The 26,009-nt window shown below is 42.7% G+C and overlaps 1 protein-coding gene across 2 annotated transcripts in view; it reads left to right on the top strand.

The window, feature by feature from the left end:
• The window catches only part of ANXA2 (annexin A2), a 51,757-nt gene that overhangs the window by 6,880 nt on the left and 18,868 nt on the right, over positions 1 to 26,009 (top strand). For both annotated transcript variants that reach the window (XM_007126693.3, XM_007126692.3), the window contains exons 2-3: positions 4,423 to 4,481; positions 7,653 to 7,752. In XM_007126693.3, the coding sequence (XP_007126755.1) occupies positions 4,434 to 4,481; positions 7,653 to 7,752 (148 nt within the window). In that variant the 5' untranslated portion in view covers positions 4,423 to 4,433. The remainder of the gene's footprint in view (positions 1 to 4,422; positions 4,482 to 7,652; positions 7,753 to 26,009) is intronic.

Below are 26,009 nucleotides of genomic sequence, written 5' to 3'. Positions count from 1 at the left end.
GCAGGCTCAGCGGCCATGGCCCACGGGCCCAGCCACTCCGCGGCATGTGGGATCTTCCCGGACCGGGGCACAAACCCATGTCCCCTGCATCGGCAGGCGGACTCTCAACCACTGTTCCACCAGGGAAGCCCACTCATGCTGCTTTTATCTTTCTCTCTCTCCATGTCTTAAACTCTTGGAATGAAGAGCCACTGTGGTGAAGTTGAAAGGGCAAGGGCCCAAGAGTCAGGGGACCTGGATCCTGGCCCTGACTCCCTTACTCATTAGCTGGGTGACCTGGGCTAGTCTTCCTGGGGTGAGAAGGGAAGATAGCTGCAAGGTCCTGCAGGCGTGGAGTCTGTGTTTCATAGTTTTGTGTGTGTCTCTCCCAGCCCTTAATGCGGGGCAGGCCGTGTGTGTGTGTGTGTGTGTGTGTGTGTGTGTGTGTGTGTGTGTGTGTGTGTTAGGGGCTTGTTGATTGATTACCTGGGTGTCACCAGTGATTGTAACCTACAGTAGCCCTGCCAAGACGTTCTCTTTCTGCTTCTAAGGATAGCAGCACTCTGACATCTTCTCATTAATCATATGCACTATATTAAGCTAATGTTTTAACAGACATGAGGGGCAAAGCCGACTCTTTCTTCTGGAGATTAATTAGTCATCTGCAAGATGACTTTGCATTCCCAGGGGATTGGATGTAGTGAAGAGATCAGGATGTAGTGAAGAAACCAGCGGATTGGATGTAGTGAAGAAATGAGGGCCATGGTTTTAAAAAAATATTTATTATTTATTAAATAATATTTTAATATTTATTTTTAATAGTTATTTTTAAAATATTTATTTATTTTGGCTGCGCTGGGTCTTAGTTGCAGCATGCAGGATCTTTTAGCTGCAGCACGTTTGCAGGATCTAGTTCCCTGACCAGGGATTGAACCTGGGCCCCCTGCATTGAGAGCACGTAGTCTTAACCACTGGACCACCAGGGAAGTCCTGAGGGCCGTGTTTTATTTCTAAGGTGAAAATGTGTTTGCCCTTAAGCTTGCATGGAGTAGGAAATATCTATATGGATACAGAAGACACTTGCATGGAGTAATCCCAAGCTTCACGTATATTGTTTTTTTGGTTATTCTGACATTCTTTTCCTGCAGAATGATTATCAATAATATAAATATAAATGTTCATTATACAAAATAGCAACTCGTTTCTGACCGTTTGTTTAGCACCTAGAGTGTGCAGAGGCGGCCCTCTTAAATCTGTGGCGGAACTGGGACTCTACGGGGCAGATGAGACCCCGTTTGGTTGAATTGTACTATGTATTTGCCATCTGAATATGTGGCGCATGTGTGGCAGGAACTCAGGACACTTTTGCTCAATGGTGAGTAAGTCTCGGGGCATCAGAAAGTGTTTCTGGCATTGAAAGGTGGGAGGGGCAGTGCTGGGGAATGGCGGCTGCAGCCACCCCATTGGAGCAGGTGCCAGAGGTGTGGTGACTTGAGGAATCAGCAGCATCTGTAACCAGAAGAAGAGACAAGGGTAAGGAGATGGGGCAGGAGACACGAATCAAGGTGCTGTGGATTAAAGCGGTTACGGTGTGTTTGGGGAGAAGCAAGGAACAGTTTGGTTGAGATCTTTCGCCGGGGAGTACATAGAAGGCTGGACGGAGCTGGAGTAAGAGAACATCACGGAAGGATGGATTTTGAACTATTGTGACAAGATAAAATAGAGGAATTTAGTTGGTAGTGGCACGTAGGACTGATGAGGTAAAAGAGCAGTACAGCTGTCGACTCTTAAACAGAAAGGAAGACTTGTGGGGCTTTTTAAAATCCCCATTTTCTGTCTCTGTGTTGTGCCTGTGGGAGAAGGATTACGTGAATCCGATGGTCTTTGGTTTGTACTGTACTGAGGGGTCCGTGTGGGACATGGTCAGGCAGCTGTCTCCCAAGCCAGTGCTCAGAGCTGGAAAGGCAACTTGAAAGAACTACCTGGCAGAAACTTACCCGCCTCTGCGTTGTGGTTTCCTAAACCTCAGAACTCATGTGAAGTAACTGATCTAATAAATAAGTGGAATTTAATCCACCCAGAAACAACTCTGACTTATTGGTCTTCTTTTTGTTTTGGCATTTTTCTTTCTTAGCTGTTTACAGTGGGGACTAGAATTCCGCAAGGCAGATGACAGCCGTTTACCCCTCGCTGCAAACCTAGCCCAGTTCTGACTGAGCCCCAGGAGCGGGAGTCCAGGCCAGGGCTTAGGTGGTCCATGTCCTGGGGAGTTCATGTCCTCTTTGGTGATTCTCAGCAGCGTACTGATGAGACGCTCTAGAATGTTTCTTGGCCCAAGTTGAAGTTGGAGATTATTCTTCGATTTTACATTCTTATACTAATTCTTCCAAATCTGCTGTGTACTTTACACTTAACAGCACATCTCAGTATGGTCTGGACAGTTTTCAGTGCTTGATAGCCCCATGTGGCTGGTGGCTAGTGTATTGGACAGTCTAGCTACAGAGCAAGACTCTTAAAGAAAATAGACTTTATTTTTTAGGGCAGTTTTAGGTTCACAGAATAATTGAGTACGAAGTCAGAGTTCCCATATATTCCCAGCACCCCCCCCGCATATACACACACAACGTCTCCAACTATCAAAATTCCCCACCAGAGAAGTACATTTGTTATAATTGCTGAACCTATACTGACACATCTTTATCACTCAAAACACATAGTTTACATTAGGGTTCATTCTTGGTGCTGTAAATTCTATGGATTTTGGCACACATATAATAACATGTATCCACCATTACTGTATCACAGCCCTAAAAATCTTCTGTGCCCTGCCAATTCGTCCCTCCCTCCTTCCCCTCTAATCCGTAGCAACCACTGATCCTTTTACTGTCTCCATGGTTGTGCCTTTTCCAGAATGGCATATAATTGGAATCACAGTATGTAGCGTTTTCAAACTGCTTTTTTCACTTAGTAATATACATTTAAGTTTCCTTCACGTCTGTTCATGGCTTGATAGCTTATTTCTTTTTCGTGCTGAATAATATTACATTGTCTGGATGTACCACAGTTTATTTGTAGAGGATGACTTTACAAATTAGGGTCACATCCCAGTGCTGTGATGCATTGCAGGGGTTGGGGGTGTGTGTAATAGTGTCTGAGAGTTGTGGGAATGGAGGAGTTGGAATAGCTGTGATTTTCTTTTTTGCCGTGCTCAAAAAGCTTCTATAAGCATCAAGAAGAGAGAAGAAGTCGTGTAGGAGAGAGCTCATTGTGAAAATCTTGTAGAAATACTTCCATAACCACAAATAAAGGCGAATCTTTTTCTCTTAATTCCTTTAACTCACCCCCAACACAGAGCCTGGAATCTGGCTAGTCCAAAGCCTTCTGATAAATTAACAAATGTCTGTGTCCAAATATTCCTTCAAAGCCAGTTGTATGAAAACATGTAGACTAAGCAAACTGTTGGAAGAGAAAAGAAAGCTGAACTGCATGGGCACAATTTCCTTGATCAAAGAATATTAAGCAAAAAGAGACCAAAACAGGAGGGGCTGCAATTCAGACGTCGTTCCCACTGTTTGAGGATGCAGCTCTGCCCTGTTTTCTTTATTTTGGGGAGGCTGTTGCTGAATGACCTGTCTTGTCTCAGTTGAGGTAAATTTCCTGCCAGTTGAGCACTTTTTATTGGCAGGGGTTGGTATATCAATTCCAAGAACTGTGTGATTGCAAAGCTGGAAAGCCAGTTCATTACGTTGTCATATCACTGTCCAATTAAGTGTATTAACTGAAAGAGGACTTCATTTCAGCCATTTTGAATCTTAAATACAAGGATCCGTCTTTTATGGGATGAGTTAATGTCAAAATCTGTCCGTTGTCTTTCTCATTAACAGTTTAATATCTTCTAAGCATTGGTGAGCTGAGAGAATAATTATGGATAGTAATAAAGGGCTCCATTGAGGAATCAGCCAGCATAAAAATGCTACTGATTTCAGTTCATATCCATAGTTTTCAGACTATGAATATATATTATATATGATATATTAAATTATTGGTGAAAAATACAGCAGTAATCGCTGGTTTGACAAGATTATCACTTTTTAGGAGAACCGGAGGATTCAGTCTTATCCTGTTTGGACAAGTTGCACTGGTCTTGGGAAGAAGCGTTTTGTTTTTGTATTTACAAGTCAGTCTCCCCAGGTTCTCTTTAAACTGAGCAAGAACAAGCCTAGCTACTTCTGTAGTCCATCCCAAACCTAAGGCAAACCATCTCTCAGCTTTAATTTTCCCAATCACAAGATAGGAATTGCATCTGTTTGCAAAAATTGCTCTAATATCGTCAGATGAAATGGTCCAAGAAGTAGAGATGAGTATAATGGAATCACTGCGCTCCGGGAGAAAGGAAAGCCTCTTCATAATAAAGACTTTTTGTTGTACTTTTTTTTTTTCCAGCTTCTTTCAAAATGTCTACCGTTCATGAAATTCTCTGCAAGCTCAGCTTGGAGGGTGATGTAAGTATATCATTTTCACTTTGTGTAATTTTTGCAAATTGGGCATCTCTCTGGGTAACTGTGCCTCTTCCTTTCCTTGTACATCTCAGGAAAATGAGGACAAAATTCAGACAGTCATTCCCGGAATCCCCTTGGTTCCCTGTCTTCCCCAGTACTTTAGCTGTTCCTAGTAGTTCAATTTGAAAGAAATGTTGTGGCTCCAGAAACTGTTTTGGCATCGCATTAAAATTGGACAGACACTAGTGACACTGAGATGCTTGGAATTTTATCCTGCTATATACTTAACATGCCAGTGGTAGTAATTATTGTGATGATACAGAACTTTTTTTTTTTTTTTAATTGGAGTGTAGTTGCTTTACACTGCTGTGTCAGTCACTCTCTGATGTACAGCAAAGTGAATCAGCCATACGGATACATATATCCCCTCTTTTTTGATTTCCTTTCCATTTAGGTCACAACAGAGCACTGAGTAGAGTTCCCTGTGCTCTGCAGTAGGTACTCATACAGGATTTTTAATGTCATGCCCTTGGATTTTATTAATGGTTGGCATAAGCTATAGCCATATTGAAAATGATCCTGCATGTTTTGGACTTCTTATAGTGTCCAGAGAGTTATTCCAGACAAGGACTTTTTAAAATTTAGTACCTGGGAAAGCATTTCTCCAAAATAGCTAGAATTTTTTTTTAACTAAATAATAGAAGTATTATAATTCATCTTGTTGCCTTTTTTGCTTTGGCTATCAGGTAGCTCACAGGAACTTGCTGAATTGTCTTTCACAGGAACTTGGAAATTCTGATACATTTGCTTTTTTGTTTTACAGTCAAAATTTTTAAAAGCTATATGCTAAATTATAAGTCATTGCAAATGCTTTTAGAATAAAGTAGAGTATAAATTATGAATATGTAAAATATCTAATAATACCGTAGACCTTTCAGGTTATCTTGGCAGAACTGGCTTTTACAGAAACTCAGCAGTGACACTGGTTTGTAGGCATATCTTACAGATATTTCAAAATATGATCTCACTGAAATTAAAATACAAAGAAGCACTCAAGTGGGTTGACAGCAGCTTGGGTCATGTGGTACAGAACCCTCTGTCTCTGGTGCTTGCCAATAAAACATTCAGATGGATGATGTTGGTGCGAGCCCAGGTTGTATGGAGTATAAAGCCTACCTCGTTTTCATCTTTCTTCTTGGACCTTGTGCATACTGTTGTTGGCAACCATACAAGCAGCATGTTGAGGTCCAGACAAGTCCAAGAGCTAAATAAATTTTTTCTTAATGGATCAGATCATTAGATCATTTTTAGTATCGGGTTTCATCAGAGGGCTTTTCATGTGGCCTTTGAAGTTACTTTAGTATGATGTGCTTCTCTGTGGAGAGATGGGACTGCAATAGAAAATGTCATGTATTCCCCAATACTTTGAGGGAAGAGAAACATCACTTTGGCCTCCATAACTTGATTTTCAGATAAATGAGCTTTACAGGTAATAAGTTCAATTATCCATTTAATTTTATTTCCAGAGATACTATAAAATTATGCAAAACTTTTCCCTACTCACTGTTGTTTTTGGGATGAGATGACATAGCACCTGATATATGAAGCCATATTTGATATGGCTCGATGGCCAGACTGCCTGCCTTTGTAAATAACTGATGGCATTGTTAATAAATAGGAAAATGTGTTCCCTTAGATTTCTGTCCTCATTTTGTAGCCACCATAGCATATATAGTATTTCAGAATAACACTTTGTCATTACCTTTTCCTGAATGTGTGCTCTATTCCCATTGAGTTAATCTTACTGGAAAGTTTAAGTAGTGAAATTATATGGAAAACACCTTGATAATCCACTGTGTTTCAGTTATATGTATTAACTGGATTTACTATTTGGCCAAGATGGTCACAAGTACATTTTGAAACGTTTTGTCCAGCCCTGAACTTAGATTTGTGGCTTGTGCTAGGAGACATTTGGGAGGATGGCATCTTAGTTGTTTACCTGCACAGCCTCACTGATAATAAATGCTGGGGTGCCTTGTAACGTGATGCGTGTGGGTGGAAAGGTAAGTCAGGGCAACTCAGTCTCCGACTATTCCCAGAAACTGAGCCTAGACAGAGTCATGATGTGATGGGAGGTGTGCAGTGTAGGGAGGCGGGGTCCGGGAGCCTTGACATTGAAGGCGGTGCAGTGGTGGATGGGTCCACTGGCCATCAGCCAACCTAAAGAACATTTTCAGTCCTGTTTTGTCTGTCCTTTGCTTTGGGACTGGATAGCAGGGAGGAGGAGAGCTATAAGAGCATTTCAAAGGAGAGAAGTTAACACTGTGGAGAGGAAAACTGATGTAGAATCATGCTGTTGTCCTTACCTCAGTCTGGGCTGGGGAGGGTCCATCAGATCTGGAAGGGTGATGGGCTTTGAAAAGCACTAGAAAGGAAGAACCCATGGTTTAAAAGGCAGTGAGAAAAAAAAATACTAGGAAGAGTAGTAGGCAGAGGGCATCGTGTTAAAGACAGCAGAGTGGAGGGTAGAGAGAGTACAGAAAGCAGGCGGAACTTGGCCAATATGAAGAGGATGTGGGCCATGTGGCCTGACCACCTTGGTTCCACGGCAGTGGCCAAAGGTGGGGATACAGGAAGAAGATGCTTCCCTCACTTATCTCATAGTCCGAGACAGGCAGGCAGGCAGGCATTCTACATTTGCTTTTTACAGAATTGTGAGCTCAACGATACAGGCTCAGCAGAAATTCATGTACCTGTAGCAAAAACTTGGCTAAACACACTTGTCATTCTGGCATTTCCACATTTCCAGCTTGTTTCAAATTTTGGCCAGCCCAGTTTCATGCTCATCAAAGCCTTCCGCAAAGAAACAGGTGGTTTCAAGTGCCCAGCTTTGCGTTTTCTGCCTTTGAGCTTGCATGAAAAGTAAGGTGAAATGTAGAAATAGATTTATCATATTCTAAACTAGTTGAGCCTCTGATGAAGAATTCTCATTAGAAATAAGGAAGTTTCGTATCCTGTGTTTGATGGCATGTTAATACTTACTGAGTTACCTAGCCTGAGAATGATGTGAATTATTAAAAGAAACAGGAGGAAAAAAAGTATTTTAGGAATTGACATTTCAACAAGAGGATTTTAAATATGTGTGATTGAAGTGTGTTTGTCTTTTAACCTCAGCACTCCACACCTGCAAGTGCATATGGGTCAGTCAAAGCGTACACCAACTTTGATGCTGAGCGAGATGCTCTGAACATTGAAACAGCCATCAAGACTAAAGGTAGGCCATACGTTTGTCCTCCTTGTCAAACACTGACGAAAGGGTTTTTAGTCTCTTTCTTGAATCTTCATATATTGGTCATTTGAAATTGTCATCAAGCTTTAGTGGAGCGATTGAAAACTACCCCACCCACCCCATCCTTCTCTCCTTCGTTCCCCCTCTTTCTCCCTCCATCCCTCCTCTCTTTGGAGAGAAGAAGAGTTAAAACATGAGAAACTAAATAACCGAATAGCATAGTGACATGGAAATAGGCTTTAGCTGAGGGCCAGGAGGTCTGATCCCCTGGGTGTGTGCTTTGGGCTGAGCGCTTCACTTTGAGACCTCACTGCCCCTTCTATAAGGAAGAATTTGGTCATGGTGATCCCTAAGGGCCTCTTTTTGGTCCTAAATCCCCTTGAATTTTATTACATTTCTTGGAAAAATGCTGGGAACATTTTACTGCTTTGCTCTCAGATTGATCTAATGAGCGAAAAATTCAGACTTCTTTTTTTTTTTTTTATTAGCTCCACAAGTTACGCCCCTCCTTAGCCCTGGAGCTTGTATTTGAAGAGCTATTGGTTTTTTTTTTTTTGTTTTTGTTGTTGTTTTTTGCGGTACGCGGGCCTCTCACTGCTGTGGCCTCTCCCGTTGCGGAGCACAGGCTCCGGACGCACAGGCTCAGCAGCCACGGCTCACGGGCCCAGCCGCTCCGCGGCACGTGGGATCTTCCCGGACCGGGGCACGAAAGCGTGTCCTCTGCATCGGCAGGCGGATTCTCAACCACTGCTCCACCAGAGAAGCCCTGAAGAGCTATTGGGATGATTGTATTTCCTAGAGTTCCAGGATGAGTAAGAGAGGACAAGGAGGCATAAAAGCCTCTGTTCCGAAATAAAGCAGATAAAGCATTTAATTGGGTAAGAGTTGAGCAAGGGCCTGTTCAGGTCATCGTGCTGTTTTCTGTATCCACAAAAGCCAGTGTTCGGACTTCTTTGGCTTATGTTAACGAAGCATGTACCTTTGGGGTTGCCCCATCCCCGGATCCTTGGAAACACTGTGATTATTCTGGTGATGCTTGTGATTCAGCACACTCTTTTCCCCTTTTGGACAAAGTACTTCTTTTAATATGAGGCTAGATTGAGACACATACGTGATCCAGCAGCCAGAGTGGCTGCTGGTTCATCCCCTGCTGACGAGTTGTGGGACATTAGGACAATGGAGTGTTTTTACTTATTGACACATGCATACAATTCACATACAGGTCACTGACAGACTGGGGACCTCAGTCAGGGTGACCTGGGGCCCTAAAATTGGCGTGACCATGTGTCCCCGTTATGCCGGCATATTTACTGATTGTGCCCCCTTTTGCCCTCAGAATTGTCTTATTTTGCAGGGTAGATTGCATAGTCACTTTTCCTAGAACCCTTGGAGAAACTGGTGACTGTGTTTCCAGGGATAGGAAGGAGTGTAGAAAGATCCTTCACGTCCTGTGGTTCTAATAGGACATAGGTTTGCATCACTGGCCTCAAAGCAGCCTAAGTTTCCATGGGGACATTCTGGGCACCTCCCACTACGGGCGGCCTGGACAACTAACTGTCTTCAAAAAGCCATCTTTTTTGGTGCTTTTAAATGACCATACTTGTCAAAGACCAGGCTGGGAAGTCAGGAAGTCACTAATCAGAAAATGAAACTAAAATCTGCAGGGCTTACCTCCCTGCAGTCAGTTCTACTTGGTGTGGAGCCTAGTGGATGAGAGCGTATGTGTTCATGGGTTCAAATCTTAGCTCTACCACTAATTTACTAGCTGTCTGACTCTGGGAAAACATTTAACTTTCTTAAGCCTCAGCTTCCTTACTATAAAAGGGGGGCTAATAAAAGTTCCCACCTCACAGGGTTGTTGTGAAGTAGGAAGCACTTAGCATGGTGCCTGGCATATAGATAATACTCAAAATATGTCACCTTCACACACACACACACACACACACACACACACACACAAACACACAATCCGCTTTCCTAAAAACTCACCTTCTCACTATTTGGATGTGCCTACATTCCTGGGGTTTCCCAACTAGCCATTGTAGAGATATAATGGAGTTTTACAGTTAACTCATCTGACAAAGATGGTGCCTTTTACAAGTTTGAGACAAAGGCTGCTTTTATCCCTGCGTGAGAAAGCTTTTAGCACACTGGAATGTAAAGATTGCGCAAATGAACTCTGGTAACAGCTGAAACTCCCAGGGTAATAAAAATACCTTCAGGCGCTTTCTGAGTTAGTAGAAAAATACTGTAGTTTCTAAGCAGAAACATCTGGAGGGCTAAGATCTGGATTCCTGCATTCCAGTTTGGTCAAATGCAGATGACATCACCGTTATCAGGGTTGCAGCTGCTTATTGAGTGCTGCTCATTATGGGCTGGCGTGGCACCAAGCGCTTCAGGAACATTCTTCCTAGGTGAACGTCAGATTAATCCTCTCATGTAGGGTGCTATCATCCCCAGTTTATGGGGGACACAATTTAGGATTAACATGCTCCAGGTCTCTTGGCTGTGGTTCACATACGGGTTTTAACACGACTCTTTCCAGCCCCAGGGCTGTGCTCTCAAGCACCCCAATGTTATGCTACCCACCTGCCAGGGTTGGACTTTTTACTTTGCCATGAGTTGTTTTCAGGCACGAGAACATTTTCTAGTTGTGATTCTCTGGATATCAGATACGTGTTATATTTGTGGGTCCAGCTTTTGGTCTCCTGTCTTCTTCTCTCCCAAACTTAATGCCCAGTGGGTCCCACTTAGGACTGCTTTTTATTATTTGTTTTTGGTGCCTAGTGATTTTAAAGAGTAACTGATTTTTCTTGAGTTAAGTCTGTTGGTCCTTTAAAATAGTTTCTAGATTGTTGGTATATTTAGAACCTTAAATCCTTCTAGGAAACTCCAGAGGAAAGAATATGATAGCTGTACAGAGCTCAGAGTTGTAACAAAGATGTTATCAGCATTGGTTATTTTTTTTTAACATCTTTATTAGAGTATAATTGCTTTACAATGGTGTGTCAGTTTCTGCTGTATAACAAAGGGAATCAGTTATACATATACATATGTCCCCATATCCCTCTTGCGTCTCCGTCCCTCCCACCCTCCCTGTCCCACCCCTCTAGGTGGTCACAGAGCACCGAGCTGATCTCCCTGTGCTGTAGCAGCATTGGTTATGATGGTGACAAACCTAGATCCATCTTCTAGTTGGAGAGTGACTTCGTACATTATGGTAACTGCCTTTATATTACATAGAATGTCTGTAGAATGTCACCAAGACATGAAAAGTAAAGTTTGTAAACAATTTTTTTACATTGTTATTGAGATATAATTCACATCTCATACAATTCACCTATATAAAATGTACAATTCAGTTTTTTTTTTAGTATATTCACAGAATTGTGCAACCATCACCACAGTCAATTTTGGAACACTCATATTTCACCTTAAATTTGTCAGTTGCATAGGAAATGGACATAAAATAGTATATACAGTGTGATCATACCACCACAATTTTTTTTATGTCAAAAAGAATAAAATAAAAGGCATTATTAACTGATATATAGAATTAGGGGTAATTGATTCTTTTCCTGTGTTTTCGGTATATTCTGTTTTTTCCAATTTTTCTATGGTGACATGTATTACCTTCATAACGGAAAGCAGTAAACTAAATTAAAAACAAAAATGAAGTCATTGCGGTTGAACAACATGGGTTTGACCTGTGTGGGTCCACTTACACGTGGATGTTTTTCAACACTAAGTACCACGGTGTTGCGCGGTCAGAGGTTGGTTGAATCCACAGATACGGAACTGAGGATAAGGAGGGCCGACTATAAATTATATGTGGATTTTCAGCTGTTGGGGGTGTCGGCACCTCATACCCTCCAGTTGTTCGAGGGTCAGCTGTAGTTGGGAAACTCACATCCCTTTTGTTTTTTCTCCTTCCCCTTGATCTTTTTAGATACTGACACTAGTTTAAAGAAAGTGAGCTAATTAAGATCTTACCTTCCCTTTTAGAATGCCTTTCACTTTAAGTATAATTAGGAACCTCGTGCCCCACCTTAACTGGCTCCGTCTCAAATCCTTTTCCAGGAGAATACAATGCAAATTAATTGGTGTTTCCCTGATATCCAAGGAAACAGGGTAAACCTCAAATGCTGATACAAACAAAGCCAAAGGACTGTGAAAAGATGACCCTTTGGGCCTCCCCTCTCAGATAGGGTAGCTCAGGTGTGTGTGCACACGTGTGTGTGTGTGTGTGCCGAGTGTAGAGCATGCTGGGCATTACCTGTACTGCCTGATGTACGTCTGCTTCCCTATCCGAGTACTTGCAGGCAGAAGGGCTGTGAGCAAGTCACCTGTGGCCTAGGGTTACTGCTCTTAAACCCAAGGATTGTAAACCGAGGCAGGCCTGCAGTGGGGAGGATTAGGAGGGGCAGACCTGGGTGAGATCTATAGGCTGGTGCTGCCTAGACTGGTCAGAAGGCCCCAAAACAGCTCTTATCCCCCCCTTCTCCTCTGCCCTTATCTCTCGCTTGGGCTGCTAGGGCATTTGTCCTTATTTATTTATAAAATATTTATTTGGTTGTGCCGGGTCTTAGTTGCATCATGTGGGCTCCTTAGTTGTGGCACGTGAACTCTTAGTTGTGGCATGCATGTGAGATCTAGTTCCCTGACCCGGGCCCCCTGCATTGGGAGTGCAGAGTCTTACCCACTGCGCCACCAGGGAAGTCCCTGTCCTTATTTTTACGGGCCTCCTTGCCTCATCCATTGCATATTCTCTGTCTAGCTTCATCTCCAGGCTATTCAGTGCCACAAACAGAGCCTTTGCTCTCTCAAGAGTGTGCGGCCTGCTTCTAGTGGGAGTGTTGGCGCACTTCTGACATCCAGGCAGTTCCCACTCATCTTGGCCTCAGCTGATGCACTGCCTCTTCTCCAAGCTTTCTCTAAGAGGGAGGCAGAATCATTTATTCCTTGATCTGTGTCTCATAGTACTTTCATCTCATTTATAGCTCTTGCCACATTGTGTTATAGTTATTTATCTATGGGTTTGTCTCTCCCACCAGAAAGTGAGCTCCTTGGGGGCAAGGACTTTATTTCACTCAACTTTTCTAATGCCCAGGCCCCTGGGGTCATGTGAGAAAGTACCTATTTAACCTGAATAGTAGTGAAAATGTACACAGATACCAGAGCATACAGGTGAGTGCAGAGTCAGGATATGTGGCTGGCAAGAGAAGGCAGTTCCAGAATCTGGACCATATCCCCAAAGGATTAACAGTCCCCTAGTGAGCTTTGACCCTTATTTCCAAAATGAATTTAGCTCTCACTTGTAAGTCTGCTTTGTTTTTGGTTTGAAGGGATCTCAGTGTTCCCTGAGCATGTCACCTAAACCAAATGCATGATTGCTTTGTGTATGCTCTGGCTTGAGGTAGACTCTGCAATTACTTACCTTAATTAATGTCTAGTTAGAAACTGAATAAAGCCATGCAAAAGTAGTAATATTGCTTAATTAACAAGAGGTTTCTGAGACTTAAATCTGTAGGAGTCTCTTGGTCTAGATTGGCCTTGGGTTAAATATATACTGCAGAGTGTACAACACAGCTGTGAATGGTTTACCATATGGGTCCAAATAACTAGAAAGGAAAGTCAGCTAAATTAGAAAAGGATGAATCTAGACTACATAAAATAGATTGTAATTAGAAGCAGCACAACCCCGGAGTTAGTGTAAGTGCCAATAAACTGGTACAGCTTCGGTCTCTCTCTGGAAGGGGAGGGTAATGAATTGCCCTATTATTATTGCCAGTTTTGATTTTAGCAGTATTTGTGTTCTCCGGAAGGGTTGCAGAAGCGAGTGATTTTTCCCTCCCTTATAAGCACAAGTATAGAAGCATAACGGCAGCAAGTTTCTGCGCTTATTTTTTTCTTATACTTTTGAAATGGAGCCGCTTAAGATTTCCAGCATGGCTGAAAGACTAACATCCCATGGCAGTGAGAAGCAAGCCAGGATGTGTATTTTTGGTTTCACCTGCACACCTGGAGGTATATTCATTTAGCTGAGACAGCAATGAGGAATGTATTCTCTTGAAGCTGCCAGGAGGCAGATTGGTTCTGAAAAGTAGCCCACGGGAGCGGTGTCGGAGATGGGGGCCCAAACTAAGAACCCCCAAGCCTGAGTGTGAGCGTGCTTGTGGGAAAGGTCTTTCTGTCCCACGTAGTCCAGGGCCTTCTCACTCTAACCATCCTGGAAGTGAACAGGAGGGAACAAAACCTTCCCGTTGATGAGGACTTTCCTTTTGTGTTCAAGCTGACTTTAGACTGAATTCTCATCTTACAGCACTGCTGGGAACAAAGAGGGACCAGTGCTGAGTCACAGCCACCTTTACTCTGGGCACAGATTTTCTGATTTTTTTTCAAGATGATCATTGTCTACTCGGGTAGGTAGATGCCAGACTTAAGCCAAGGAGCCTGTGAAACATGGGTGAAGGAGTCCCTGGTGCCTTTCTCATTGTAGGCATCGGCTGTGTTGCCTGCCTGTCAGCTTTTTCTTTTTTGTAAAAAATGGTTACCTCTTTTCCATGAGGAAATCCGAATACCGGTGACACCCAGGGACGATGGAAGTCACCACGTTCTTATCTGGTGTCTTATCTGGTGTCGGCAGTGCTGAGACAATAAATAGTAACTTCTATGTCAGCTGAGTTCAGGGCGGGTATCAGTTTCTTTTACATCTGTTCAGATTTTTTACTTTCTGACTCAGGAAGCTGGTAGAGCAACAGGGCACAAATTGGTGCTTGCATTTTATGCATAACCCTTCATTTGCAATTTTATTTGATTTGGATCTTGAGTAGTGGCCTTTGTTTTTTCCTGCTGGTCCTGTACAGTATCTCAGAAATGTAATTATGCACGGAAGGCAGACAGGGTTCCAGATTATTAAAATACCCAGTGGGATTACCAAGGAGACTGTACTTAAATCCTTTCTAAGGGACTCAGCTGAGGTGAGACCAGAGCAGAATGGAAATAGAAGAAATTTGATTTCTGGGCCCAATCGTCTTCTTAGGCACTTAGCTAAACCACGCTTTCCCTGAGTCGGGCCAGGCAGCACCGTGGCAGATGGTGGGAAGGGTACTTTGGGCAACAGTGTGTGTGTGAGTGTCTTTGTGTGTCTGTGTGCGTGCATGTGTTTCTCTGTCTCTAAAATCACTCTTACTGGCATTTTAGGCTCCCACTGAGTTATGAATGGCTATTTCCAGAAGAGAGTCTTGTAGCTCTTTCTCTTGAAAAAAAACCTCAGTTGGGTTAGCTCAGTGGCCATGCTTCGTTACTGGGTGGCAAATCATTATCTGCAGATTATACAATGGGTGTACGTTGGTATGTTCTAAATAGTAAGTCCAGTTCTGTAGACAAATAGACACGTTACTGTCTCCAATCCTTTTTAGCAACAAGATGGAGGAGTGTGATATAAAGACGTACCAAATTATAATTCAAAAAGGTACAAACATGACTCATAGAGATATAGGATAAACACATGGCAAACATTTATTTAATTCATTGAGATAGGGCTGGTTCAAAGGGAAATTTGAGAGACGAGGTGTTTATAGGCACTGAGGAAAGAATGTTGGAGGAAGATTGCTAGGCTGGATACAAGAACCTTAATGTCCTTCAGGGCACTGAAGCCATAATCTTGGGGGCTATCCTTTCTACTGGACCAAAATCTACAAGTTACACGTAACCCCATAGAACCTATGCCGTAATCAGTAGTGTGTAGCAAGTCGAGTGAGAGCGTGCCCTGGAGAAACAGTCTTGGATGGGCCTTTTAGCCACGCTGGGAAGACATGTTCCCTTCCTTTTGCCTTATTTTCAAGTTTTGGATTATTTTCTGTAACAGGAGGCAGAATAGCCCAACATAGATATTTAACCCTTGTTTGAATCCCAGCTCTGCAAGTGACTTGCTTGTGTAACCTTGGGTGAGTCCTCGTCTTTTCCTCATTGGTACAACGGGGATGACAATAACACCCATCGCACACGTACACGATGACAATTGCAAGAGAGCTTTGTACAAAGCACCTTGTAAGATGCCTGGCATGTAGGTGCTCAGTGAATGGTTGACACTATCAATACTATAATAAAATAAAACCCATGGGTCTGTGCCCTCTCCTCTCTCTGTGGCCTGCCTATGACCTTGTTGTAAAGATGATTTCTGAGGTTTGATAATGATATGCCCAGTAACCTAAGCCAAGTCCTGGTTTCACCTATGATCTAGATAAGGAGCGGATCTGGGCAGTTTTCCTTTATTTTCTAACTAGTCAGTCAGCCCTGCCTGGAGGGCCTCCTGAGTCCTTTATCAAACAAAATGAAATCTTTTTTCTCTGTGCAGTCAGTGTGCCTTGGCAGATGTGAGTGAGTATCCTGTTCAAAATGGCCTCTTGGTTCCTTGCCATGAACAGTAAAGATGCACGTTTTCCATGCAGTGCCAGATGTGGAGCTGACTTGGGGTTTCCACCCGCAGAGAGGAGGAGACTCCAGGAGGCCCATTTTGTGGGTTTGGATTCAGCCGTTATTTTAGACTGCAAGTGTTCTTTGTTTTAAAAATATGGCTGATGTTTTAAGGAACCCACGACCCCAGAGTTTTCTGTGTGAGCCCTGCTGTCAGCGGTGCCTTCCCACGGCATCACTTGCCAGAGCTGTGGCTTCAGGTGACTAGCACTTAGAACAGGGACTGATTTTTTTTTCAGATGCCCCAGAGTGTGGGAAGCATTTTTTGTAGTTAGCTGATAAGATTAGTTGGCCATTTTCATTCAAGGAATAAATGCTTAAAAACTTTCTTGCTGGGCTTCCCTGGTGGCGCACTGGTTGAGAGTCCGCCTGCCGATGCAGGGGACGCGGGTTCGTGCCCCGGTCCGGGAAGATCCCACATGCCGTGGAGCGGCTGGGCCCGTGAGCCACGGCCGCCGAGCCTGCACGTCCGGAGCCTGTGCTCCGCAACGAGAGAGGCCACAACAGTGAGAGACCCGCGTACCACAAAAAAAAAAAAGCAAAAAAAAAACTTTCTTGCTGCTTTCCATCAGGAGCCAAATAAATTTGTGTCTTAGTTCCTCACCAATCTTGAAAATCTTAACTTCTATTAGTGTTGAAAAGACATTTAATGTCCATCGACAGAGGATTGGTTAAAGAAGATGTGGTACATACATACAATGGAATATTACTCAGCCATAAAAGAGAATGAAATAATGCCATTTGCAGCAACATGGATGGACCTAGAGATTATCATACTAAGTGAAGTAAGTCAGACAGAGAAAGACAAGTATATGATATCACTTATATGTAGAATCTAAAAAGATGATACAAGTGAACTTACTTACAAAAACAGAAACTCACAAGCCTTCGAAAATAAACTTATGGTTACCAAAGGTGAAAGGTTGGGGGGAGGGATAAACTAGGAGGTTGGGATTAACATATACACACTACTATATATAAAATAGATAATCAGCAAGGACCTACTGTATGGCACAGGGAACTCTATTCAGTATTCTATAATAACCTATATGGGAAAAGAATCTGAAAAAGAATGGATATATGTATATAAATATGTATAACTGAATCACTTTGCTGTACACCTGAAACACAACATTGTAAATTAACTATACTCCAATTTAAAATAAAAATTAAATTTAAAAAAAGGCACTAAAAAAAATCTGCCTGAATCACAGAATTTACTGTGTTCTCATCCACATTCTGTGGGATCCCGCACCCATGTCATTGTTTCCCAATGTGAGGCTTTGCTTGGATTACTTTGTGACCTTCCGTATCAAACACAAGAGGAATGGGATGGGAAAATAGGCATTATTCACATTTATTGTTTTCTTTATGCGTTTACTTCATCCACGCAGTTTCTTTTCGACCCTGGGTTCCTTCCCCCAGCAGACACTTCCCTTCGCACTGGCACAGGAGAGATCGGAAAGTGCAAATCCAGAGAGGCAGAGCCTCATCTGCCTTCGTCTGTGCCTACGTTAACCTTGTTAAACGTAAAGCTTTCCTGGTGTACTGGCACTTGCTGTGCATTTGTTGATGGTGATTGTGCTGACATAGGTAGCTCAATGTTCAGCCCTCATACTTCAGCTGCATCCTGGGCAGGAGTGGTGAGTCACCGGATGACTCTTGCAGCTTCGACCTGGACTGAACTATTTTCCACAGGAATAAACCGTCTCACCAATTATGATGCCAGGTCGAGAGGAAGCAGCACTGTTCTGAAGATAAGATGGTTAAATCCCACTGGCAGATGTGTGCATTCTGGTGTTCCAACACAGGACATGCCTTAAGTGGCTTTGAGTAGGCCATTGATCCTGGGCCCTATGATTGTTTTTCCTCTTTCTAGTTCAATTTGAAACTTGCGAACAGGGAGGAACAGCTGATGCAGGTGAGGCCCTCGGAAGGAGGAGGGGGGGGCTTCCACCGGTAGAAATAGCCTCCATTTACTTTCTTTGTAGTTGTTGGCATTAGCATTTGTGTAATGTATCAGATCTTTCATTGGTAAGGCGTCCCAGCATGCTGGATGCTGCATCACAGCCGGCTGTTTGCTTGGTGAATAATTTAGGTAAAATACACTTAGATGCCTTCAGGCTCTAGTGGTTGCTGAGTCCTAGGTGAGATTCAGGTTAACCACCCAGGCTCTTTATGGGGATTTCCAGTAACTGGATTATATTCTGACTCTGTTGGCTGACTGCTAAGCTGCTATGAACAGAAAGGTTCATTGTTTGATTGCTAAGAGAGGTTTGTTTCATTGACTAAGAGCATGGGACTGCACTGAAGTTTGTGGAGTCAGCTCTTTTCAGGTGTTATTTCTTACCTGGGTTGTTTGAACAAAGGTAAGCATTTCTTTCCCTAAAATTGTAGTTGACCCTGCACCTCACAGAAGCAGTTGGTAGAAGCAATTTAATAGTCTTATACACAGGCAGATTTCCAACGACCTTTCCAATTCCCACCCATGCTTTTCCATCTGTTGGCGATTCTCAAATAAAGAATCACCAGGGAGCTGGCTGAAATGCTGTTTCCCAGGTCCAAAGTCCGCAAGAGTCTTTAATCAGATCTCAGGGGGCAGGGAGGCCCAGGGAGCTGTGTTTTTTTTTTTTTCTTTAATTTTTTAAATTGAAGTACAGTTGATTTACAATATTAGTTTCAGGTATATAGCATAGTGATTTGGTATTTTTGCAAATTATACTCCATTATAGGTTATTTGTTCCAAGATAATGGCTATAATTCCCTGTGCTGTACAGTATATCCTTGTTGCTTATCTATTTTATACATAGGAGCTGTGTTTTTAATAAGTGCTTCGTGTGATTCTCATTCAGGTGGGCTCAGGACCACGTTCTGACACAAACACAACTTTGCATTTGTTTCCAAGGGGGAATAATTTTTTATGGGTCAGTGTTCTTGGCATGCGTTTAGGTCAGCAGCCCAAAGATTGGTTTTAGGAAATATTAGAGTTGAGATTAGAGGGTATAATTGTATTTTGTTATTCTCCAGCATTTTCAGATTTGGGTAAGAAAGTTAAGTGTAAAGGAAAAAGACGTTTATAAACAAGTAGTTTTCCTAATATAAAGTTAGAGCTATAGAATATTGAGAGAGAGAGAGAGAGCATATGTAAACACACGTGTGTGGGCAGGCATGCATGCCCATGTGACCAGATATATCCACGAAAGTATCCTGGTAAGCCTTAACGAGTCTGTGAAGAAATCTATCCAGCCTGTACCTAAGCTCAATTTTGGGGATGCCGATGCAGGGGACGCGGGTTCGCGCCCCGGTCCGGAAAGATCCCACGTGCCGCGGAGCGGGTGGGCCCGTGAGCCAGGGCCGCCGAGCCTGCACGTCCGGAGCCTGTGCTCCGCAACGAGAGAGGCCACAACAGTGAGAGACCCGCGTACCACAAAAAAAAAAAAGCAAAAAAAAAACTTTCTTGCTGCTTTCCATCAGGAGCCAAATAAATTTGTGTCTTAGTTCCTCACCAATCTTGAAAATCTTAACTTCTATTAGTGTTGAAAAGACATTTAATGTCCATCGACAGAGGATTGGTTAAAGAAGATGTGGTACATACATACAATGGAATATTACTCAGCCATAAAAGAGAATGAAATAATGCCATTTGCAGCAACATGGATGGACCTAGAGATTATCATACTAAGTGAAGTAAGTCAGACAGAGAAAGACAAGTATATGATATCACTTATATGTAGAATCTAAAAAGATGATACAAGTGAACTTACTTACAAAAACAGAAACTCACAAGCCTTCGAAAATAAACTTATGGTTACCAAAGGTGAAAGGTTGGGGGGAGGGATAAACTAGGAGGTTGGGATTAACATATACACACTACTATATATAAAATAGATAATCAGCAAGGACCTACTGTATGGCACAGGGAACTCTATTCAGTATTCTATAATAACCTATATGGGAAAAGAATCTGAAAAAGAATGGATATATGTATATAAATATGTATAACTGAATCACTTTGCTGTACACCTGAAACACAACATTGTAAATTAACTATACTCCAATTTAAAATAAAAATTAAATTTAAAAAAAGGCACTAAAAAAAATCTGCCTGAATCACAGAATTTACTGTGTTCTCATCCACATTCTGTGGGATCCCGCACCCATGTCATTGTTTCCCAATGTGAGGCTTTGCTTGGATTACTTTGTGACCTTCCGTATCAAACACAAGAGGAATGGGATGGGAAAATAGGCATTATTCACATTTATTGTTTTCTTTATGCGTTTACTTCATCCACGCAGTTTCTTTTCGACCCTGGGTTCCTTCCCCCAGCAGACACTTCCCTTCGCACTGGCACAGGAGAGATCGGAAAGTGCAAATCCAGAGAGGCAGAGCCTCATCTGCCTTCGTCTGTGCCTACGTTAACCTTGTTAAACGTAAAGCTTTCCTGGTGTACTGGCACTTGCTGTGCATTTGTTGATGGTGATTGTGCTGACATAGGTAGCTCAATGTTCAGCCCTCATACTTCAGCTGCATCCTGGGCAGGAGTGGTGAGTCACCGGATGACTCTTGCAGCTTCGACCTGGACTGAACTATTTTCCACAGGAATAAACCGTCTCACCAATTATGATGCCAGGTCGAGAGGAAGCAGCACTGTTCTGAAGATAAGATGGTTAAATCCCACTGGCAGATGTGTGCATTCTGGTGTTCCAACACAGGACATGCCTTAAGTGGCTTTGAGTAGGCCATTGATCCTGGGCCCTATGATTGTTTTTCCTCTTTCTAGTTCAATTTGAAACTTGCGAACAGGGAGGAACAGCTGATGCAGGTGAGGCCCTCGGAAGGAGGAGGGGGGGGCTTCCACCGGTAGAAATAGCCTCCATTTACTTTCTTTGTAGTTGTTGGCATTAGCATTTGTGTAATGTATCAGATCTTTCATTGGTAAGGCGTCCCAGCATGCTGGATGCTGCATCACAGCCGGCTGTTTGCTTGGTGAATAATTTAGGTAAAATACACTTAGATGCCTTCAGGCTCTAGTGGTTGCTGAGTCCTAGGTGAGATTCAGGTTAACCACCCAGGCTCTTTATGGGGATTTCCAGTAACTGGATTATATTCTGACTCTGTTGGCTGACTGCTAAGCTGCTATGAACAGAAAGGTTCATTGTTTGATTGCTAAGAGAGGTTTGTTTCATTGACTAAGAGCATGGGACTGCACTGAAGTTTGTGGAGTCAGCTCTTTTCAGGTGTTATTTCTTACCTGGGTTGTTTGAACAAAGGTAAGCATTTCTTTCCCTAAAATTGTAGTTGACCCTGCACCTCACAGAAGCAGTTGGTAGAAGCAATTTAATAGTCTTATACACAGGCAGATTTCCAACGACCTTTCCAATTCCCACCCATGCTTTTCCATCTGTTGGCGATTCTCAAATAAAGAATCACCAGGGAGCTGGCTGAAATGCTGTTTCCCAGGTCCAAAGTCCGCAAGAGTCTTTAATCAGATCTCAGGGGGCAGGGAGGCCCAGGGAGCTGTGTTTTTTTTTTTTTCTTTAATTTTTTAAATTGAAGTACAGTTGATTTACAATATTAGTTTCAGGTATATAGCATAGTGATTTGGTATTTTTGCAAATTATACTCCATTATAGGTTATTTGTTCCAAGATAATGGCTATAATTCCCTGTGCTGTACAGTATATCCTTGTTGCTTATCTATTTTATACATAGGAGCTGTGTTTTTAATAAGTGCTTCGTGTGATTCTCATTCAGGTGGGCTCAGGACCACGTTCTGACACAAACACAACTTTGCATTTGTTTCCAAGGGGGAATAATTTTTTATGGGTCAGTGTTCTTGGCATGCGTTTAGGTCAGCAGCCCAAAGATTGGTTTTAGGAAATATTAGAGTTGAGATTAGAGGGTATAATTGTATTTTGTTATTCTCCAGCATTTTCAGATTTGGGTAAGAAAGTTAAGTGTAAAGGAAAAAGACGTTTATAAACAAGTAGTTTTCCTAATATAAAGTTAGAGCTATAGAATATTGAGAGAGAGAGAGAGAGCATATGTAAACACACGTGTGTGGGCAGGCATGCATGCCCATGTGACCAGATATATCCACGAAAGTATCCTGGTAAGCCTTAACGAGTCTGTGAAGAAATCTATCCAGCCTGTACCTAAGCTCAATTTTGGGGACTTCCCTGGTGGTCCAGTGGGTAGGACTCCACGCTCCCAACTCAGGGGGCCCCGGGTCAGGGAACTAGATCCTGCATGCATGCTGCAACTAACAGTCCACATGCCGCAACTAAAAAGATCCACGTGCCAAAACTAAGAAGTCTGCATGCCACAACTAAGACCCGGTGCAGCAAAAATAAATAATAAATAAAAAAGTTGCAGTATATTCTGTAGAGTAGATTTTTTTTTTAAAACCTCGATTTTCTGTGTTAGTCTTTCTTGGAAGCAGAACTGAAGGTCATTGTTCAAGTCCCTTCCTCATGCAAGTGTAGATGCTAAGACCCCAGGAGGGCAGATGCTTCCATGGTAACAGTGGCAGAGCTGGACCTCTGTCTCTCTAAGCTTCAAGCTTCCCCATCTGTAAACAAGGAAGAGAAATAGCCATCCCCACATGGTTGTTGTGAGGGTTACATAAGATGGTTTGCATTAAGATGTTTGACCTAGAGATTATCATACTAAGTGAAGTAAGTCAGACAGAGAAAGACAAGTATATGATATCACTTATATGTAGAATCTAAAAAGATGATACAAGTGAACTTACTTACAAAAACAGAAACTCACAAGCCTTCGAAAATAAACTTATGGTTACCAAAGGTGAAAGGTTGGGGGGAGGGATAAACTAGGAGGTTGGGATTAACATATACACACTACTATATATAAAATAGATAATCAGCAAGGACCTACTGTATGGCACAGGGAACTCTATTCAGTATTCTATAATAACCTATATGGGAAAAGAATCTGAAAAAGAATGGATATATGTATATAAATATGTATAACTGAATCACTTTGCTGTACACCTGAAACACAACATTGTAAATTAACTATACTCCAATTTAAAATAAAAATTAAATTTAAAAAAAGGCACTAAAAAAAATCTGCCTGAATCACAGAATTTACTGTGTTCTCATCCACATTCTGTGGGATCCCGCACCCATGTCATTGTTTCCCAATGTGAGGCTTTGCTTGGATTACTTTGTGACCTTCCGTATCAAACACAAGAGGAATGGGATGGGAAAATAGGCATTATTCACATTTATTGTTTTCTTTATGCGTTTACTTCATCCACGCAGTTTCTTTTCGACCCTGGGTTCCTTCCCCCAGCAGACACTTCCCTTCGCACTGGCACAGGAGAGATCGGAAAGTGCAAATCCAGAGAGGCAGAGCCTCATCTGCCTTCGTCTGTGCCTACGTTAACCTTGTTAAACGTAAAGCTTTCCTGGTGTACTGGCACTTGCTGTGCATTTGTTGATGGTGATTGTGCTGACATAGGTAGCTCAATGTTCAGCCCTCATACTTCAGCTGCATCCTGGGCAGGAGTGGTGAGTCACCGGATGACTCTTGCAGCTTCGACCTGGACTGAACTATTTTCCACAGGAATAAACCGTCTCACCAATTATGATGCCAGGTCGAGAGGAAGCAGCACTGTTCTGAAGATAAGATGGTTAAATCCCACTGGCAGATGTGTGCATTCTGGTGTTCCAACACAGGACATGCCTTAAGTGGCTTTGAGTAGGCCATTGATCCTGGGCCCTATGATTGTTTTTCCTCTTTCTAGTTCAATTTGAAACTTGCGAACAGGGAGGAACAGCTGATGCAGGTGAGGCCCTCGGAAGGAGGAGGGGGGGGCTTCCACCGGTAGAAATAGCCTCCATTTACTTTCTTTGTAGTTGTTGGCATTAGCATTTGTGTAATGTATCAGATCTTTCATTGGTAAGGCGTCCCAGCATGCTGGATGCTGCATCACAGCCGGCTGTTTGCTTGGTGAATAATTTAGGTAAAATACACTTAGATGCCTTCAGGCTCTAGTGGTTGCTGAGTCCTAGGTGAGATTCAGGTTAACCACCCAGGCTCTTTATGGGGATTTCCAGTAACTGGATTATATTCTGACTCTGTTGGCTGACTGCTAAGCTGCTATGAACAGAAAGGTTCATTGTTTGATTGCTAAGAGAGGTTTGTTTCATTGACTAAGAGCATGGGACTGCACTGAAGTTTGTGGAGTCAGCTCTTTTTAGGTGTTATTTCTTACCTGGGTTGTTTGAACAAAGGTAAGCATTTCTTTCCCTAAAATTGTAGTTGACCCTGCACCTCACAGAAGCAGTTGGTAGAAGCAATTTAATAGTCTTATACACAGGCAGATTTCCAACGACCTTTCCAATTCCCACCCATGCTTTTCCATCTGTTGGCGATTCTCAAATAAAGAATCACCAGGGAGCTGGCTGAAATGCTGTTTCCCAGGTCCAAAGTCCGCAAGAGTCTTTAATCAGATCTCAGGGGGCAGGGAGGCCCAGGGAGCTGTGTTTTTTTTTTTTTCTTTAATTTTTTAAATTGAAGTACAGTTGATTTACAATATTAGTTTCAGGTATATAGCATAGTGATTTGGTATTTTTGCAAATTATACTCCATTATAGGTTATTTGTTCCAAGATAATGGCTATAATTCCCTGTGCTGTACAGTATATCCTTGTTGCTTATCTATTTTATACATAGGAGCTGTGTTTTTAATAAGTGCTTCGTGTGATTCTCATTCAGGTGGGCTCAGGACCACGTTCTGACACAAACACAACTTTGCATTTGTTTCCAAGGGGGAATAATTTTTTATGGGTCAGTGTTCTTGGCATGCGTTTAGGTCAGCAGCCCAAAGATTGGTTTTAGGAAATATTAGAGTTGAGATTAGAGGGTATAATTGTATTTTGTTATTCTCCAGCATTTTCAGATTTGGGTAAGAAAGTTAAGTGTAAAGGAAAAAGACGTTTATAAACAAGTAGTTTTCCTAATATAAAGTTAGAGCTATAGAATATTGAGAGAGAGAGAGAGAGCATATGTAAACACACGTGTGTGGGCAGGCATGCATGCCCATGTGACCAGATATATCCACGAAAGTATCCTGGTAAGCCTTAACGAGTCTGTGAAGAAATCTATCCAGCCTGTACCTAAGCTCAATTTTGGGGACTTCCCTGGTGGTCCAGTGGGTAGGACTCCACGCTCCCAACTCAGGGGGCCCCGGGTCAGGGAACTAGATCCTGCATGCATGCTGCAACTAACAGTCCACATGCCGCAACTAAAAAGATCCACGTGCCAAAACTAAGAAGTCTGCATGCCACAACTAAGACCCGGTGCAGCAAAAATAAATAATAAATAAAAAAGTTGCAGTATATTCTGTAGAGTAGATTTTTTTTTTAAAACCTCGATTTTCTGTGTTAGTCTTTCTTGGAAGCAGAACTGAAGGTCATTGTTCAAGTCCCTTCCTCATGCAAGTGTAGATGCTAAGACCCCAGGAGGGCAGATGCTTCCATGGTAACAGTGGCAGAGCTGGACCTCTGTCTCTCTAAGCTTCAAGCTTCCCCATCTGTAAACAAGGAAGAGAAATAGCCATCCCCACATGGTTGTTGTGAGGGTTACATAAGATGGTTTGCATTAAGATGTTTTGGCGGGCTTCCCTGGTGGCGCAGTGGTTGCGCGTCCGCCTGCCGATGCAGGGGAACCGGGTTCGCGCCCCGGTCTGGGAGGATCCCGCGTGCCGCGGAGCGGCTGGGCCCGTGAGCCATGGCC

Source organism: Physeter macrocephalus, chromosome 11 (genome assembly GCF_002837175.3).
Source record: "Physeter macrocephalus isolate SW-GA chromosome 11, ASM283717v5, whole genome shotgun sequence".
NCBI classification, from domain to species: domain Eukaryota; kingdom Metazoa; phylum Chordata; class Mammalia; order Artiodactyla; family Physeteridae; genus Physeter; species Physeter macrocephalus.
Note: the sequence above shows the minus strand (reverse complement) of the source record. Positions and strands in the feature narration are given on the sequence as shown.